Source organism: Anas acuta, chromosome 18, assembly GCF_963932015.1.
Source record: "Anas acuta chromosome 18, bAnaAcu1.1, whole genome shotgun sequence".
Lineage (NCBI taxonomy): Eukaryota > Metazoa > Chordata > Aves > Anseriformes > Anatidae > Anas > Anas acuta.
The window spans coordinates 5,729,618-5,748,109 of NC_088996.1; the positions used below are offsets into that span (position 1 = coordinate 5,729,618).

Sequence of the window (18,492 nt, forward strand, 5' to 3'; positions counted from 1 at the left end):
TTCTATTTGCATTCGAAACATTTATTTTGGGAAATACATATTAAACACTATTATTTATACAAAAATGGACTAAATTTGTCATAATGCTTATAACCCCCAAAAGGCCATTTTAATAGATCTGGATGAAGTTTTTTTTTTTATTGTATTATTTTCTTTTTTTTTCTTCAAAAAAAAAAAAAAAATCAGGTTACAAAGGAGAAAGCGGCGTGTCTTGCTTGGCCCAGCTTGAGATATCGACTAGAGGAAAAAAAAAAGTTGAAGATGACATTTGCAGAAGTGCCTCACACAAGAGATTTTTCTCCCCCTTAAAAGTCTTTTTAACACTTGAAATATATATACTTTTTTTTTTTCAGTTAATACATTTTGTTTTGTTTTTGCTAAAATATAGCAAGTCAGCAAGTACATAACTGCTCCTCCCCAGCAGCCCAGCAGCCCTCCCAGTGCTGCTGCGGAGGGGAAAACACGAGGAGGGGGAGAGCGCAGCCTCCGTGCCATGCGCACCCTGTGCCACCGCCACAGCTTCCCCAGGGCAGCACGGGGCTGGGCACAGCTCGGGGACGGCCCCGAGCACCCCTCTGGCTGCCTACGGGGGTGAGGTGTGGGGAAAATCTGCAAATCGCCCCCCCAGCACAAGGTTTGGGCAGCCTCAGCAGGGCGAGCGCAGCCCCTCTCCTCTCCTCTCCTCTCCTCTCCTTCTGGCCACCTGCGATGAAGCCGCTGGGTGGGCTCCGCGGCTGTCCCCCGGTGCTGGGGACACGCTGCCCTCTTAGTACATGCCAAAAAAAGGGTGATTTGGGTAAAGTTTCGTCCCTTGGAGAGGGGAGCGGAGACTGATGGGGCTGACAGCAGAGCAGCAGGCGGGGCAGAAGGGCTGCAGAGCTCTGTGCCAAGAGCACCCACTCGCATGCCACGCGGTGTTGTTGAACACCCTTGCAGGATCTTTTTTACTGCAGACCCACGGAAACACGAGGCACACGGGGGGGGCACAGCTGAAGGGAGAGTGCCCCAGGGCTGGGGGGTCCCAGGAGCCCTCCCCAGGGCCAGGGCCGTGCACGCGGGCATGCAGGGCTCAGTCTGATACGGGCATGGTCTCCTTGCACGAGGGCTAGGCAGATGGAGGAACGTGTTACGCACATACACATCACACAGGGGATGCAAAAAAATAAAAAATAAAAAAATACCGGCCTCCTCTGTCTTATGGAAAAGCCTGATAATGACAAGGGTCAGACAGGACAAACTCCCCACCGCCGCTTTGCAGAGACGTTCCGCTCTCAGCCCCCTTCGGACAAAGAAACTTGGAGCCTTCGATGGCATACAGCACCCCACCGAATTACAAATAAATATACAAGGCTTCCCAGGAGCTCAGCCACACCTGTGGTCCAAGCAAGAGGGGAAAAGGAGTCTCTGCAAAGCGCCGCAGCTTGGGGAAGCATTTTCCAGGCTGCGAAGACGGCCAGCGCGAGCCCCCCGCCCCCCGGTTCCACCGTTGCAAGGTACCAGTCCCAAAAGGCACTTCTCCCAGAGCGGGCAGCTCTGCTGGGCTGCGGGAAACCCCTAAAGGCTCCCAGGTTATTGCGTGTAGGCAGGGGGGGGTCGGGGTCGGGGCTGGCTACTCCTGGAGGACCGCAGAGGGCTCGTGAGGAGGAGGAGGAGGAGGAGGAGGAGGAGGAGGAGGAGGAGGCAGGAGACAAGGATGTCACTGTCTTGCTCTCTTCATACCACCGTACCTTGCTTCTGGAGGCTACATTCACACGGAGAAATCCTTGCCTTCAATGGACGGAGAAGAAAAAACGGCAAAGCCACGGGGCAGAGGTCCTCAGCCTTTGGCAAATGCCCCCTGGGGACAGCCACGGAGGGGGCAGGAGACCCCTGCCCGCTGCCCTACCCCTAAACCCCGCGGCTCTGGGGCAGCGGGAGGAGGCTGCCCCATTAGGCTGGAGGACGGCGAGAGCCTGACCCCAACGGGGGGACGGTCCCCAGCCTGGCCACCCCCTCCTGCCTGAACGGGGCTGAGACGGAAAGCCATGCCACGAGGCGGGGGTACGAGCGGTCACCCCACTGCACGACAGCTGGTTATTTGGTCAGTTAACATGGGCGGGGGGCTGGGGGCAAGGAGGGACAGTGGCAGAGGATTTATATAAAAATAAAGGGGGGGGAGAGGGGAGAAATAGCGAGCGTGAGCGAGCGAGGTCCTGGCTACAGAGCGAGACGGTTACATTTCGTTAGCCACCAGCTCCTTGTCGGTCACGCCGTTGGAGAGCGAGCTCTGGCCCTCGTTCAGCCTCTTCACCCTGTAGGCTTCGAAGTGGATGTTGCTGGTGATGTCCTTTATGTTCTGCATGTGTGTCCTGCACCAACACAGACAGGGGGTGGTTGCAGGGGGCCGGGGGCTCACCCAGCACCAGCCCCAGCTGCCACCTCGCACCCCTCACCCTCTGCTTTCCAGCCCCCCTCCTCCTGGGAAGACCCCGGTCCTACAAATCCCTGGGGTGAGGCTTTGAAGCCCTGCACAGCTCTGCCAGCAGCAGCTCCACGTGCAGGGCAGCCAAATTGAGACCAACGTCCCCTCCAGCCAGCCAAGGGGCTCAGCGCCCCGCTCCCCCAGCAGGGACACCCAGACCTCACAACAGCACGATGCAAGAGGGTGACGCTTTGGGACTGGGAACAGTGCACCGGGGAGGACCTGGGGCTGGTGAGGGGTCAGCAGGGCAGAAATACCCCTCGGGTGCTCCAGGCAGGTGGGATGGAGGGAAGCGAAGCAGCGGCTGTGTCCCTGGGGGGGGCTCTCCCCTTTCCCTGGATGCCACCCGCTGAGCGCAGGCTCCGGGGAGCAGCACGGCCCTACTGACCTGATGAGGAGGTCCCGCAGGTAGGCGAACTCACAGTGTGTCGTGTTCTCCACTGCGAGGGGGACAAAAGAGAGAGAAAAACCCATCAGCAAGCAGCCAGGGCACACACGGCAACCAGCCAGGGAGGGAGAGCGCGACCGGGCTTCACTGGGGCGCAGGGAGCTGAGAGAGGGACCCAGCCCCAGGGCCACCCACACAGGATGCTGAGGAGTCCTCCTTGCTGCCGTGAGGCCAGAAATTTCCCCACCCGCCCGCCCAGCTCAGCACGACCCCGTGCTAACGGGGCTTAGAGCAAGGAGCAAGAGGCTGCGGGGAAAGCAAGGGGCGCTGCTCTGCCGCAATGACAGCTGGCGCTTTGCCAGGCGTTTCAATTTAGAATCTCAACTCCTCTTTTTGATTTTTTTCCACCCAAAATGATTTCTGCATTCTGTTCATAAGAGAATAAGTAACATTGTTCTGCAAAGGCTGCCCACGGGCACGCTGGCTCCTTGTGTGGCATCTGCCTTTGGCACGGGGAGACTGACGCGGAAGGCAATTCGTGTCCCTTAGCCCTCCCTGAGCCCCACAAACTCAGAGCTTCCAAGGACACAGCACAAGAGGGCAGCAGAGATTTAAAATACACTGATTTTCCTGGCAGCTTTGTTAAGCAATCCTTCAACGCGGGATTCCTATAAAAGAGAATCATAAATGAGAGAAAGCTGTCAAATGAAGGAGAGGAAGGCGGGGGGGTGGCACCAGTCAGCCGGCTGCCCACAGCCAGGGACCAGGTAACGTGCTGATGGGCTGCAGCCATAAGCCTTTGCCTAACCTTTAAACTCTGACTTAAAATGGTGGAAGGAGGAGAAAAAAATATTAAAAAAGAAGGAAGATATTGATGGGATGAAGACAAGAGGACGAGATCCCACCAGGGCACCACTAAATGCATGGAGACCTTTGGATGGTGGGGAAGGCTCCAAGCTGGGCTCGAGAAAGAGACCTCAGCACTGAGCTTGTCTGCCCTCAAACCCAGTGTGAGAAGCAGGAGCCTGGCCAGAGGGGGAGACAAGACACCGAGAAGTGTCCCCTCACACCCTCAGCTGCCCCCTGCGCTGAAGGACCTCAGCACAGAAGTGGCCGAGTTATTTCCAGTCCCAGAGACGGGGGAGGTGGCTCTCCCGGAGGAGCAGGGAAGCTCTGGGTCCACCTCGATTTCCACTGCTGCTTTTGGAGCTCATCACCTTCTGCCAGGGCAGGGAGTCGGGCTCGGGAGGTGGGGAAACAAGGGCAAGCTACCTTCAATGGTGCCCCACTTGGTCTTCCTTCCAAGGATTCTTCTTCCATTAACCTGGTACTCCTGGTCGCTGCCCACCACTGCAAACGGGATCATTTCCTGAGGACAGACAAAAACAAGGTCACGTTTTCCTCCCGAGAAACGAGTCAGGAAACTGAGCTGGTGAGCAAAGCCCTGGGCCAGGCTGTTTTCAGAAGAGACCTTCACAGGACGGGCCAGCCTGCCCCTGATGCCGGGGACCTGGGCAGCACCCAGCCAGAGGAAGGCAGCAACCTGGGGCTCGCTCACCCCCTGACCCCAGGTGCTGTCTTGGTACTTTGGAGTCCCTAATTCTTGTTTTTCTTCCTTGATTTTGCCCGATCCAATTTTCCAATTAGAAACTCGTTCGCTATTTCCTGCAGCAGGGAATTCGCCTCCACAGAAGCAGAGCAGGCTGCGGGCAGATCCCCTCCAGCCGCCAGGAAGGGGGCTCCCCGTGCTGCAGGGGGCATCCCCTGCACCTGGGGGGGGGCACAAAGACCCCAGACCTCCCTGCCTGCTGCTTCCTGAGGGCATGTTAAGATACAGAGCTGGGGGAAGGAGCAGCAACAGAGAGGCAGCCTTCCCCGGCTGCCTTTTTTGTACTCTTTCTGTCCCTGCTCTGAGTTCTGCCATGACCCCAGGAAGGCTGCTGCGGGGCTCAGCACCTTCAGAAAGAAACCACAGACCCCGGGAAGAGGACCCCGCGGCACCCCAGGTGCTCGGAGCCGCAGATCCCCCAGCCGAGCACATTTAACGGCGACGCCAGGCACTAACCCTGAATTTCTCGTTCACTAGCCGATCTTCAGAGTCTTCATCAAACTCCTTCTGCGGGTACACGTCGATCCCATTGGCGAGAAGATCGGCCGTGATCTGGGAGGGGAGGAGCAGGGGACACGTGAAGATTCGGGCAGAGGAGCTCGCTCCCACCATGGCACTGCCCCAGCCCCTGCAGGAGGATTCAGGAGCAAGCCCGCAGGGCACAGCAGTGCCCAGGCACCGTCATCTTCCCTCTCTCCCCCAAATATTGCCCACCTGGGGGACAGGGACCCACGTTGAAGTGCCACACACCTCCAAGAGCCTGCCCTGTAAGGTGTTCAGGAATGTGGTGCCAAGCCAGGCTGAGAGGGAGCTGCAGTTGGATGAGCTGGGCTTTGTGTTGGCATTTAAGAGTACAAAGACACAGGGTGCACCCAGCGATGGGAACACAGCTGCCAGGCACACGGTGCTGGCCCTCACGTTGTTTTTTGGCACTTGCTGCCCTGCCTGGAAAGGTTTCACAGCACTGCCTGCTCTGAGCAGCCAGGGACACAACTGCCTGGAGCGGTCTCCAGGACACTGCCTCTGTGCAGGGCAAAGGGGTGCCAAAATCCGAGTCCTGGGAGGTTAGGGTTAGGGTTAGGGTTGGGGTTAGGGTTAGGGTGAGGCTTAGCTCAGGTCAGCACCAGGAGCACAGAGGTTCAGCCTTGAGCAAAGCTGCAAACCCAAACCCACACCCGTGCGCCTGCTCCTGTTGCTTGCTATGGCCACCTACTCCCCCACATCAGCCTGCACTGCAGGCTGGCAAAGAAATGAGGCCAGAAAAACCCCAAACCAGTCCCCACACACATACCTGCTGGGGATGACCCCCTGTTTTATGGGAACAACCCAGCAAAGCCAGCTCCATGGGGCGTTGGACCCCGTTTGACCAACTCAGTGCCGTGCAGGCACCAACCTGATGCAGTGCCCACAGCCCCAGGCAGCTCCTCACCTCCTGCACTCCCCATCCTAAATCTCCATCCCTAAAGCTGTCCTTTTGGCAAGGCCACGCTGCCCCTTTCCCTTCGCTCCACTCCGTGCCCGGAGGGGAGATGTGCTGCACCCCGGCAAGCACTGAGAAGCGGAGGCTGCTCAGGCTGACCCTGTCCCGTTCTGGGGCTGCAGGACCGAATTCCTGCCCATCTCCTCCCTGCCCTGCAGCACCCAGTGCCTGAACCATCTGCATTGCAGTTTGGGGAATGCTGGCTGAATGACCAGTTTTGGCAAAACCTGGCCGGTTCCTGCTCAAAAATGCGATTCTGGCTCAGAGCAACGAGCCACGCGGTGGCTGGGGGCTCGCTGCTTTGTGCAGTGCCGGGGCCGGCACGGCCGCAGCCACGCCGCGGCTTTCAGCACTGTGTGAGCAGCCCCCAGCTCCCAGCAGCACGGGGCCCGCAGGGAGGGAAGCGAGCACACACCAAGCACACACCTTCGGTGGGCTCAGCCGCCGCTCCTCGGCTCCCCACCAACGCGATCAAGGGAATTTCGTGGCTCGCTTCCCCATAAATCTTGCCCGGCTGAGCTCAGCAACCCCCCCAGTTTTTGCCTGGTTGCCGTGTGGCACAGGGAGGGTTCTCCAGGCTGTGCGTGCAGCGCCGTCCGCCTCCCGAAATAACCCAACCCAGCCCCAAAACAACAACAACAACAACAAAGGAGGCAGGAGGAACAGGCCCCGAGACCACGAGCTCCAAACGTACTCCGCGCTGACAGCGATCCAAGAGAAACACAAGGAAGCGTTTGGAGCGAGGGCCTTCCCTCCTGCCACATGGGATCGCTCAGGGCTGCAGCCCGAGGAATGCGCCGGGCTCCCAGCCAGGCGCTCGGCTTCCCAAAGCTGCCTGGGGAGAGGGGCAGGGGGAGCTGCGGAGCCCCCACAAGCACCCCCGGCCCCTTCCTTACCCTCTGCTTGAAGTAATCCCTCTCCTCCAGCGTTAACGTGTCGGCTTTGGCGATCACCGGGACGATGTTGACCACCTTGCTCAGGCGCTTCATGAACTCGATGTCCAGCGGTCGGAGGCTGCAAAACACGGCAGGAGAAAAAAAGGGCTCAGCCTCTTTGCTTTCCGAGAGGAAAAGGAGAGGCATTTTCTCAGAAGCTCGGCAGCATGTGGCAGCAAGGTGCCCAAAGCCAAGTGTGTCCTCGGCAAAGCTGGGATGCGAGCACGGCGCCGCAGCCTGCCCGTGGCACACATCAAGCTGGGGAGAGACCACGGTGCAAAACCTCCAGCTGTGCCCACGAGGACACGCTGGCAAGGGCCAGGGCCAGGCCAGCACGATGGGGACGTGGCCACGGGTCCCTGCTCTGATTCACTCTTGCTCTGTCACACGCGAGCCAAGATTTCATCCCTCACCCACTGGCTCGGACGAAAAAAAGGCTCTGCCCATTCTCACGCGGCACAGAAGAGATGCTGCTTGTTCCAGAGGCCAAAAACGTTGGGAAACTTCTACAACCAAAGTCTCGGCAGAGCAAAGCTGCAGCGATTGCACAGCCGAGCCGTCAGCCCCTGGGGAAATCCCTCGCTGCTCTGGGCTTCTGCTGACAGCGCGGCCGCGACCCCCGGTGCCATGCAGCGCCTGGCCCCGACCCTTCCCTCTGTCCCTCTGTCCTCTCTGCTCCCTGGAGGTATTTTTATCGCCGGGGGATCCCAAGCTGGCCAGATAAAAGCCTGCCTGGGGATGCCTCTGCCTGCTGCGGGTCCCCATCAGTGGCTCTGGAGGTGACGGGGACATGGTGCCCACGTGAGAGCTGAGCAAATGCTGCTCAGCACCTGGGGAGAAACCCAAATAAACGGGGCTGTGACTTAGGGTGCTCAGGTGCTCCCGGTGTGGGGGAGCACAGAGCAGAGCCCAGTGCCCAGGGAAGCCAAAAACGTGCTTAAAAGCAGGGAGGAGAGGGCCAAGAGAGCACCTGCTGCCAGCACGCTCAAGCCAAACCCCACCGGGGTGGTCCCCTCAGGCCCTACAAAGGGCTCAGAGGCTCCCACAGACCCCACACAGCTCCCACGAACCCAGTGAGAGCCTTGTGAGCCCAAAGGGAAGGGGCTGATGCTGCTCCTTGGCAGTCCCCAGGTGGCATCTCCACCCCACAAGGCCACCCCTGCCTGGCCCCGCAGGGACACCCGGCCCAGAGAGACCCGGCACGGCGCTCCTGCTGATCCTAAAACCACAGCTCAAGGCTATTCCAGTGCAGACATCAGAGCCCGTCCCCAGCCAAACCCCATCTCCTCCTTGGGGCTGGGCACACCCCGCACCACGAGGACCTGCCCCAAGCCCCCCAGGACCTGCCCCGAGCCCCCCGTGCTGTTTACATGCACGGCCCCGGGTGCTGGGCAGGCAGCGTGAGGACAACCAAGTTCCTACCACGAGCTCAGGAGCCACAGCTCACCCTGGGCCCCGGGAAAGAAAAGGAGTTTGGCTATTTAAAAAAATTAAAAAATAAAAAAGAATGAAAAAAAGCACAAGGAAACCCCCACGGACACATCCAAGCAGAGTGCTGCTGGCAAGCATTGTTTGGAGCTCTGCAGAATGTATTTCCCAGACCTCCAAGGAAGCCCTGCACTCATGTTCCTTTCCCAGCAGATTTCTTTCCCCTCCTTTCTCTTTACCATTTTTCAAACAGTTTTTTCCCCTTTAAAAGCCTCTTCCCCACTGAGACCGTGCTGCTGCCTCCTCCAGCAGCTCTCCTTTCGGGATGCCCACGTAGCTGAGTTTCAGGCCGGGGGGCACCGAGCCCACCCGCCCGGCAACCAAGCCCCCCGACACCTGCTGAGGACGTGAGGGTGGCGAAGCAGCACCACAAAGCTGCTCCCAGGACACACGAGGACGGGGTGGGACAGGAGGGGATGAGCACAGGAGCCCCGTGAGCCAGCAGCACCAGGGGGCAGCTCCCTACATGTAATTCCTCTGAAATTCCTGCTGCTCGGCACCACCCGGGAGAGCAGGGACAGCTCTGGTGCTCCGCCACCACCGTCCTGCCACCAGGATGCCCCCAGCACCGCCGTCATCCCCTGGGAGTCCAAACCAGGTTCAAAGCATCGACACCAGAGCTCAAAGAGCATCAGCAATGAAACCACTAAATATACCAACGAGCAAAACAGCAAGAGAAAGTGAGTTATTTCTTTCCAGGTCCGTGAGATCTGCTCTTTCAACAAGCACATCACGAAACAGATGCTCAGGAAGAAGCAGCACGTGTTTTCTTCCCCTTCTCCAGGTGCTCCTTAACTGTGCAAGCTTGCAACTAGACACACGCACGCTTTGGACTGCGCTGGGAGGGGCTGGAGGAACAAAAAGGGAGCGAGCGAGCTGGAGCAGGGGCTGCAGGAGGGGCTCCAGCCCACCCCAGCGGGTGCTGGGTGCTCCCGGGTCCCCCCTCGCTATGGGGCTGGGGAGGGCAGCGCACCCAGGCACGCGTCCCGGTGGCTGGGCACACACCGTGCCTGCACAGCCCGCAGCCACGTGCACAGCACAGGTCCCCTTGAACTGCCATTAGAGGAATACAAATTCCCCACAAACTGCAGGTATTTCCTTCGGGTTGTGCCAAGGAGCTCAGCAAGAAGCTGAGCCGTGCTTCCAGCCCACACCAGCGAGCACCCAGCGGCCACCCAGCCCCGCCAGCACCCTCGGGGGACCCAACCGAGGCTGCGAGAGGTGGAAAGCAGCCGTGAGGTGTCCATACGTCAGCCAGCACCTCCGGCACACGCAGCAAAGGGGGCTGCTGAGCCCAGGGCAGTATTTCAGAGTCACGTTTCGCAGCCTGGCGGTGCTTCACAGGGGTCAGAGCTGAGAAATTTATTGGGTGGCAAAGAGCTCAGCTTGCGCAGCTACAGCCAAAAGCCCCTGCCAGCAGGTTACTTAGCCTTTGCAAACATGGTTTTACGGGAGTGTTACAAGAAGGACAGGGTGTGTGCAAGCTAGATGGGTTGCAAATCCTACCCTGACCTCCCTGCGAGGGGAGAGACAGCGGCAGCAGAGAGGAAATCTCTCCCTGGATTAACCCTTGAGCAGCACGGCGGGGAGGCACCAGCCTGCACTGAACGCTGCAGCACCCGTGTGGAGCAGCGTCCCGAGCCCCTGTGCTCCAAAACGAGCTCAGAGCCCTGTCCCTGCTGCAGGACGGGACCCACGGCTCATGGCCAGTGTGGGGGGAGCCCGTCGGGGCGATGAGCACTGTAAGGGGGGTTCACAAGGGGCAGAAGGGGAGCCACTGCCTCGAGCTTTCAGAGCAGCACCACTTCCCATGGATTTCTTGCACCCTGTGGGGTTTGCCCCCCTTTCTGCAACCAGCAGCTTCGCTCTCAATCTATTCCCATCCCCTTCCAGGAGGGGATGTGTGAGCCAGCTGCGGGTGGGGACCCCTGGGCAGGGAAGGTCCCCGAGCAGTGGCCACAGCGAGCGCTGGCCCCAGGCGGGCCACCAGGACCCGCCCGGCCGAGGCTGCAGCAGGGGGAGCAGGGTCTGTGCATGGCTCAGCAACAACGTCCTCCAACCGCCAGGCTAGCTCGGATATTGGAAACACATGTTGAGTGCAGAGAAAGAAAAAAAGCAGCTGAACTTCCCCGCAATTACTGCTAGCCGGCGGGTGAGAGAAACCAGAACGCGCCGCTGGAGAGGCTCCGGCAGGGGACGGGCTCTGCACCACTGCTCCCCGACCCGAAAACTGCGCCCCTGGGGGGCTGCACATCCCGGGGGAGCTGAGGGAAGCAGTGCCTGTGCTCCTCCAGCGCAGCACACCCAAATCTGCCACCTCTCAGCGCTCCGTGCCCGCAGCGCACGCGCTGCCAAGGGTTAAACGCCTGAAGCCAGGAGAAAAAGCCAGAGCGTGGCTCCTGCTGCAACACCCCAACCTGCAGGGACTGGTGTGCAGATGGTTTGCAGATCGGTCCGAGATGAGCAGGACCGGCGAGCCAGACTGGCCCAAAACATCGGCCCCTCTTAAAGGGTTTTTGCTTTACCGGGTTCTCTCACGTGTCGGCACGGCCCCCGCTCCTGCTCAGCTGCCCCAAGCAGAGGGGGGCGTAAAGGAAAAGTCCCGACCGGCCCGGTGGTGAGGCTCCTGCTCCCTCCTCGGAGGCTTTCCAGCCTCATCCGCACACGCGAGCCGTGCCTGTTACACAAGCAGAACATAACTGGCCCATGCAGTCATTCTATTCCAGCGAAGAATGCATTTTTGGTCTACCCACTGACAGAAGCAAAACAAAATCTTTTCTATTGGAATAAATCTCTACATGGGGAAGAGGAAAGGGCTGGCATTAATACAGCTCTGGCAGTCCGAATCTAACCTTTGAAAACAGACACAAAAAAAAAATCCCCGGGCAGACAAAGCCAGAAGTGGAAGGAATTGACACAAATCAAAAGGAAACTTCAGTCTCAGTTCGTGTCGTGGTGCTTTACGTTGCAGCTTTCAAAACACTAAAGTTCCCAAGATTTCCACTAGAGGCTGTGTCTTTAAAAAAAAAAAAAAAGAGGGGGTGGGGTAACGAAAAGCACCAGGTTCAGCCCTTTGATGCTGTCACTTGAGAAATGCCAGAGCCAGGAAGGCGCTGTGCAGAATAAACGGCATCCCACTCGCAGACTAATCAAACAACCTACAAAATGCCCTAAAAGGGTTAGGGTGTTTGCTCCCTCCGTGCGGCAGCACTTCGCCCCTTACACAGGCAGGGGAGCTGTGGAAAAAAAAATAAATAAAATTCTCCTGTTTGCAGGGGCAGCCCCAACAAACCTGAGAGCTCGCTGACTGATGCCCATCGGCTGGGCAAGGTGGCCAGGGCAAAGCGATCAACCGAAGCCCTGAGAGGCAGTAAGGGCCCTTGGGGAGAAGAGGAAACACCACATTTTTCTTGGCTAAAGCAGCTCTGTGGGGTCGTAAGGAGTGCAGATGCTACAGCCTTAGGAAAAACAGCTTCATGTGGCTGCCCGAGGGGCTGCAGCAGCCTCGCACAGGAGCCCTACCTGACCTGCCCTGACTGCCTGCAGCCAGACGCTCCTGAAGGGCCCCCGAGCTCCTCCGAGTCCCCTCAGAGATCCCGAGGGACCCAAAGGACGTCCCCGAGCAGCTGAACTGCGAGACTGGAGGCAGAAAGGGGAAGGCCGAGGGGCTGAGGGCGGGCAGTGGGTACGTACGAGTGGCCGGTGGCGGGGATGAAGTATATACAGCAGTGCACCCGCGTGTCGGGGATCCGCTTCTTGCGGTTGATGTTGATCTCCTCCTGCAGGTACTTCTCGTACTGGTCGTTGATGAACTTCATGATGGGCTGCCAGCTGCAGAGAGCCACAGACACGAGGTTGGGTTCGGGGGAGGGACCGGGACCACCCTCAGCCTCAACCCCTGGTCTCTGAGCAGGGGATGCCTCGTAGCCCGGGAGCAGGAGCATCCACCCCAGCTGAGTATGGGTAGGAGCTCCTGAAGTTGTCCGGTCCTTTCCAACACCAAAAGGGCCCAGGAAGCCCTACCAGGCATGGCCATGTCCCTGTCCTCCCAATCCCATCCCTGCACCCCACTGCAGTGCCTCCTGGTTTGTGCTCTGGGGCAGTGCCACAGCACAGCAGGTCCTTGGGGGCGTTTTTGGACAGCCCCCAGTGCCCAGAGCAGGACAAGGCGGCTTCCAGGGCGTCCTGGAAATGCCAGCTACATGGGGAGCGAATATGGGACAGGAGAGGGGAGCTGAATGCAGCCGGGATCCAAAAACCCCCTGTTCCTCCCTGCCCCGGAGATGTGTGCACACACACGAGGGCTCGCGTTCGGCACATCCTGCAGCCACCCGGCACAGCCCTGCCCAGCACAGAGAGCCACTGTCCCGGGGCCATGTGGCAGGGCCCAGCCTCGGGGCCACATGAGCGAGGCCCAGGGACGAGCCCTGCTGGCACACAGCTGCTCCCGGCCCCAAACAAAGGGCATCTCACGGCACGGACAGCACGGTGTTTGTGGGTCCAGCAGCAGGGCCAGGGAACGTGGCACCGCGCTGCCACCCGCACCAGCCCTGCTGCTCTGCAGGGACAGCACAGGGACAGCACAGGGACAGCACAGGAGCACAGCTCGGCCCCCAGGACCAGCTCTGGGGCAGGGTGTCCCAGGGATCAGATGCTTTCCCCCCCCCCTACAAGCATGGCTGCCCAGGCAGCTCACCAGTTCTCGTTGTTGATGTGGTCCCCAAAGCCCGGGGTGTCGATGACGGTCAGCTTCATGCGAACCCCCTTCTCTTCGATCTCTGCAATGAGAAGGAAGCAGCTGTGTGAGGCAGCTCCTGAAAACACCTGGAGGTCCGGACTGGCCCCTCCCCCAGGTAAGAAAAGCGCCTTTACAGCTTTTCCCAGGCACAAATCAGCCCTCCAAGGAGCTCAGCACCACCTCTGCCCTGAAACTCAGCCCCCCACCACCAACCCCCCTTGTTCCCCATCATCATTAGGTCAGTGCTGGAGGGTAAAAAGAAGAGAGGCGTCTTCCCAGCCCCGTGAGCACCTCTGGATGGCCAAAGCCCCCTCGTGCAGATGGGAGCGGAGGTTTGGGGGGCCCCCAGCCCCCCCAGGCCTGCTGGGCCACGAGGCAGAGCAGGACCGAAAGCCAAAGTGCCAGCCGGGCTCTGCGGGGTCTCACCGTGAGTGATGGATTTGATTTCAATGGTCTTGGGGATCCGCTCCTCAGCAGTTGGCTGCACAGATTTCCGGCTGATTTTGGACTTGAAGAGGGTGTTGATTAACGTGGATTTCCCCAGGCCGCTCTGACCTGGAAAGCAGCAGGACAAGGCACAGTCAGCACCGGCCCTTTCCGGGTCAGGTTTTTTTAAGGGGATGGCAGATGGAGAGGCTGACGAGACCCAGCCCGCAGCAGAGCTGCAGGAGGGAGCCAAGAGGTGCCAAGCTGCACCCCGAGGCTTGTTAAAAGATGTCAGAAAGGGGTGAGCAGGGCCAGGCACCGCTCTGGGGCCACGACGGCGTTACCAGCAGCCAGCACCAGCACCCCGGCAGCTTCCAGCACCACCACGGCACTCCTGTGCTTCACGGAATTAATAAACTCCTCGGGTCAGGCCCTCCTGCATCCCCAGGATGCTCCCCAGGGCTCCTGGAGGAGTTTCCCAGCACATCCCTACCCGAGGCTGCAGCCCCACACAGCTCCTCGCAGGACGAAATGATGGGAAGGCCCCCACCACACCACGGCCACAGCCTTCCCCCTCTCCCGGGAACCCCCAAACTCTTTTATCAAGTTTCACACCCCCAGAAGAGCCACCAGCACCCAGCTGTGAGCCGAACAAGCCCAGCCACCCAAACCTCTTCTGGATCTGCACCGCCAAACACCCGCAGCGTTTCCTCCCTGGCTTACCGAGCCCGTCCTTCCCCTGCCCTGCTGCCCCCCCAGCCCTCTCTCCTTGGGGTTGTGCCTACAGGGGCTGCACTGCAGGAAGGTGCACGGGACCACAGCCAGCTCCAGGCTGCGTCCCAGACCTCCTGGAAGCAGGATTTGCTGGCTCCTGCAGCAGAGCCACCGCCACGGAGCTGAACTGCTGCGCCCGGGGAGGGCATGGAGAGGACAAACCCTGTCCCAGCAGCAAACAAACAGCTCGCCGAGCACGCGGCCGGAAGCTGGCCTGGGGGGAGCGCTCACCCACGACCATGATGTTGAACTCGAAGCCCTGCTTCATGGCTTTCCGTCTCATCTGCTCCAGGATGGCGTCTATCCCCACGTAGCCGAAGTCTGCCGCCGGCTTCTCCGGCCGCGCCGGCGCCGCCTGCTTGGGGCCGGCATCCCGCGGGGCGTCCGTCATGCCGGGTGCGTGGCTGGGAACGGCCTCGGGACCTGGGGAGGCAGAGAGAGAATGGTCAGGGGTGGAAAAGGGCCGAGCACATCGTGGTGCTCCTCCGGGAGGAGCTGCCTGCCCTGTGCCAAGAAGGAACGAGGCGCACACAGCATCTCTGCACCAAGTGGGGATTTGGGGCATCTGGAGGCTGGGAGCAGGCACCCAGCATCGTCCTTCGCCTGTAATTACCTCGAATTTGGGATTTCACTTCTTAACACGTGCACCTTGATCCCTGCCCCCATTACCGAGACTACTGGAGCACAGCAAAAGGACGCGGCCCTGCAGCCGGCTGTGCAGGGGGAGCACCCTGAGGTGCCCCGCTCCCGGCACCAGGGAAGCCCTCAGCACGAGCCTGGAGTTCCTGCCACGAGGGTGCTGAGGGCTTTCAGCAGAACAGCCCTGTGCCAGGACACTGCCACTAAAAACTCGCATTCCTACATCATCCTACAGCTGTAATTACAGCGGTACACTGGCTGCCGGCGTAAATGCCTCACAGCCACGTTTTGGGGAGCTGGATGGCTCCCTGTCACACAACGAAGATCTCCAAGTCCCATGCCCACTCCGAGCTGCCTCTGACACGGTGCCCGCAGGCCCCAGCTCACCCCTCACCGCCCTACCCCAGCGCGCACTGCCGAGAACCAAAAACCAACACATCTGCCCCAAAATGGGCCGCAGCAGAAAGCGCCCACGCAGTAACGGAGCTGTCACGATGCTGCCCCAGTTCTGCCGCCACCCATCAGAGGGAAAGCAAAAAGCCTTCAGCTTCCTGGAGAAATGGGGCGCTTGTCCCACCCGCAGGGGGGCTACGGGGCGTGCAGCTCACCAACGTGCTTTGGGGCTCCAGCTATAAAGGAGGCAGAGGTCTCTGGAGGATGAGAGAGAAAAACGTGCACCGATCTGCTGCCTTCTTTAATCTCCCCACCAGAAAAGGTGGTGGCACCGTCCTCTCCCACTGGGCAGGACCACCACTGACAGGCAAGCAGGCAGCCGTGGGGGTCACGGGGCGATGCACTCTGCTCGCAGCCCAAGCATGGAGCGTGCACGAGCTCGGCCCCGGCTCTTTGCAGGCTCCTGGAGGAGCCGTGAGCCACGGTGAGGATGCTCCTGGAACGCAGGCGTGGAGAGGGAAGCAGCCGAGGGGTCAGGAGACACAGCAAGAGCCTCCCCTAGCCCGGGCTGCTGCTGCTCGATGCCCAGCTCCCTGCATGGCCAGCCAAAGCGTTTCATTTCCTTGTAGCTTTTTGCCAAGCTCTCTGTTCTTGTATCCTAAAGCACCACTATGGACTTCAGCTCTTCTCCCAGCTTGTTGGCCTCCGATGAGGCGCTGCGTGCCCTCCTCTCCCTGCCTCCCAAGGGATCTGAGCGCAGGGTGCAGGCGGTGCCGAGGGGCTCCCTCCTGGCACAACTCCCCCCGTCCCTTCCCCCCCCCAGTGACCGGCACAGCCCAGGGCCCAGCACCAACCCAGAGCCAGCTGCGAGGCAGAAGCCCTCACATCCTGCGAGCACAGCGCGCTTTGAGTCAAGCAGGAAAAAAACAAACCAAACCAGAACTGATCACCCAGACCGATACGGGTGGCTCTGAGCGCTTTTTTCCACCCCCCAGCCCCGGGCTGTGCAGAGCAGCGTTACTCACGGGGCCGCTGGGGAGCAAACACACAGGTCTGGCCCACGCAGCAGCAATCTGCTCCTCCCGGCTCTGCACCAGGCGCACACACACAGATTCGGGCTGTAGCACAGCTGGCAGCACGCTGCCGGCTGCTCCCTGAACAGATCACAGGTCTGGCACGTCAGAGGCCCTTGCACGGGCCCTGGGTTAGCGCTGCTTCAAAGTGGCAAGGCCAGAAGTGGGAAAAAAAAAAAACACAACATACTGCTAGAAAAATGATAAATCAGGTGGGAAGTGTGCTGCCACCAGAAGCACGAGGTTATGAAACGCTTCAGCTGCTGCCAGCAGCGGGAGGGCTGCAGGTAGGGCACCCACGTGTGAGAGCCCGAAGCACGCTGGCCCTGTAGGACAGGGAAACTGCTACAGGTGAGGAAAATTAAACAAACGGAGTGGGAAATCAGCTTCTGGTGGTGGGGCCAAAAGCCACGGGAGGCGAGGGGTTCCCACGCACCACGGTTTGTGGCCGCGGAGCGCGCAGGCGCGCGGCCCCCAAGGTGCACCCGTGCGGCACGGCCAGCGGCACGGCCCCCGCTGCTGCAGCTGGCCCGCAGGAAGAAGGGAGTTAAAGGACAAAGCGTCCCAGCATCTGGCCGCGGCTTGGGGAAATAATAAATAAATATGTCGCAACGAGGAGGGATCTGCGGGCCAACAGGGATGCACAGACACCAACTGCCCAGCAGGCTCCCCAAGGAAATGTTGCAACCCACACATTCGCTCTTCCCTTTGAGCTTCCCATCGAGGCAGCAGCCGGGGAGGAGCCGAGCCTCTGCCAGCAAGCACGGACCCGAGCATCCCGCTCAGCTGCAAGAAATTTGTGCCAGCTTTAGAGGCAGGATGCGGCCGAGCCATGGGACCTCTGCGGCACACGGCGCAGGCACAGGGGGCTGCGCTGATGGGTGCCAGGGAGCGCTCTCGGAAGGCGTTTGTCTGAAGTAGGAAGATCCCGGAATGAAATTGGAGCAGAAGCGGTGGCTGCCCACTCGTCTGAAGTAGAAAGACCCCGGAATGAAGTTGGAACAGGAGCAGTGGCTGCCCCAGAGAGCTGGATCCAACCCTCGTGTTCTCCACGGGGACGGCGCCAAAACGGCGGCACTCGGTGTGCCAGCACCGCCCGCCTGGCCACAGCGCGGTGGGAAGGGATGGATTAACACACACAGAGCTGTGAGAAACGGCCGGGTTGGTGCTGAGCCCTGGCAGCAGCAGGATCAGGCCTCAAACAGCGCTGCCTTTCTGTGCCACCCAGCTGCTCCGGGCCTCCCCCGTGGGGGCAGCCGGGAAGCGCGGGGGCTGCTTGGGTCGTCCATGGGACTGGGAGCCCTGCGCTCCCTCCAGCTCCCCTGCACGTGTCCCTGGACCAACACGAGCTGTGCAGCAAGTTGTGCACAGCCGTTCCCAGGTGTCCTCGGCCAGGGAAAGCCCTGCACGCAGGCACTGGAGACCGCAGGGCAGCGCCGAGCACAAGGGAACGCGTGGCTGCAGCATGGGCTGCGGGGTGACTTCGGCCAGCTGCTCCCCAATTTGTTTTGCCAAAGGCTCGGGGCTGTTGCACTGTAATTAATGCACGTGAGATGGGAACCAAGGCCAACGGCCGCCAAAAGGCACCCCCAGAGCGGGGAGCACCAAGGGGACACAGCAAGAGGGTCCCCGTGGGGTGAGTTTCGTAAAAAGATTTTTGGGAACTGCTGCACCGACAACAGGCTGCAGGCAGGGTTGCAAACACCAGGGTGGGCTCCCTGTTCCCCCAAAACAGCCCACCTCGTGGAATCCTCACGGAAAATTTGGGAGAGGGGCCAGTGGGAGACCAGAACTTGCACTGCGGGCGCACAAAGCTGGACAAGCTTCGCAGAGGCTGAAGCAGGAACGTCTCGGGCAGCCCCACGACCAGCCCGCAGAAGACGAGGATGCTGCACAGAGCTTTCTGGGGTGGGGATAACTCGACTCTGTGCTAGACTGGGAACACATCAGGCTTCCAGGTCTGCTGGACGGGTTTGTGCTATCACGGAGAGCAGATTCCTAGCAGGGAACAACAGCGAGTATCAGTCAGCTGAGGGCAGGAAAACATAACAGCTTCCCAGGCAGCTGAGCATCCACAGATGTTTTCAA

At 60.0% G+C, this 18,492-nt stretch overlaps 1 protein-coding gene across 12 annotated transcripts in view; it reads right to left on the reverse strand.

Moving 5' to 3' along the window:
• Positions 1 to 18,492, reverse strand: part of SEPTIN9 (septin 9) — a 118,848-nt gene continuing 100,356 nt past the window's right edge. For all 12 annotated transcript variants that reach the window (XM_068654973.1, XM_068654977.1, XM_068654976.1 and 9 more), the window contains 9 exons: positions 14,531 to 14,722; positions 13,526 to 13,654; positions 13,058 to 13,139; positions 12,055 to 12,192; positions 6,835 to 6,952; positions 4,915 to 5,010; positions 4,122 to 4,218; positions 2,850 to 2,901; positions 1 to 2,348 (listed from right to left, as the gene is read on the reverse strand). In XM_068654973.1, the coding sequence (XP_068511074.1) occupies positions 2,213 to 2,348; positions 2,850 to 2,901; positions 4,122 to 4,218; positions 4,915 to 5,010; positions 6,835 to 6,952; positions 12,055 to 12,192; positions 13,058 to 13,139; positions 13,526 to 13,654; positions 14,531 to 14,722 (1,040 nt within the window). In that variant the 3' untranslated portion in view covers positions 1 to 2,212. The remainder of the gene's footprint in view (positions 2,349 to 2,849; positions 2,902 to 4,121; positions 4,219 to 4,914; positions 5,011 to 6,834; positions 6,953 to 12,054; positions 12,193 to 13,057; positions 13,140 to 13,525; positions 13,655 to 14,530; positions 14,723 to 18,492) is intronic.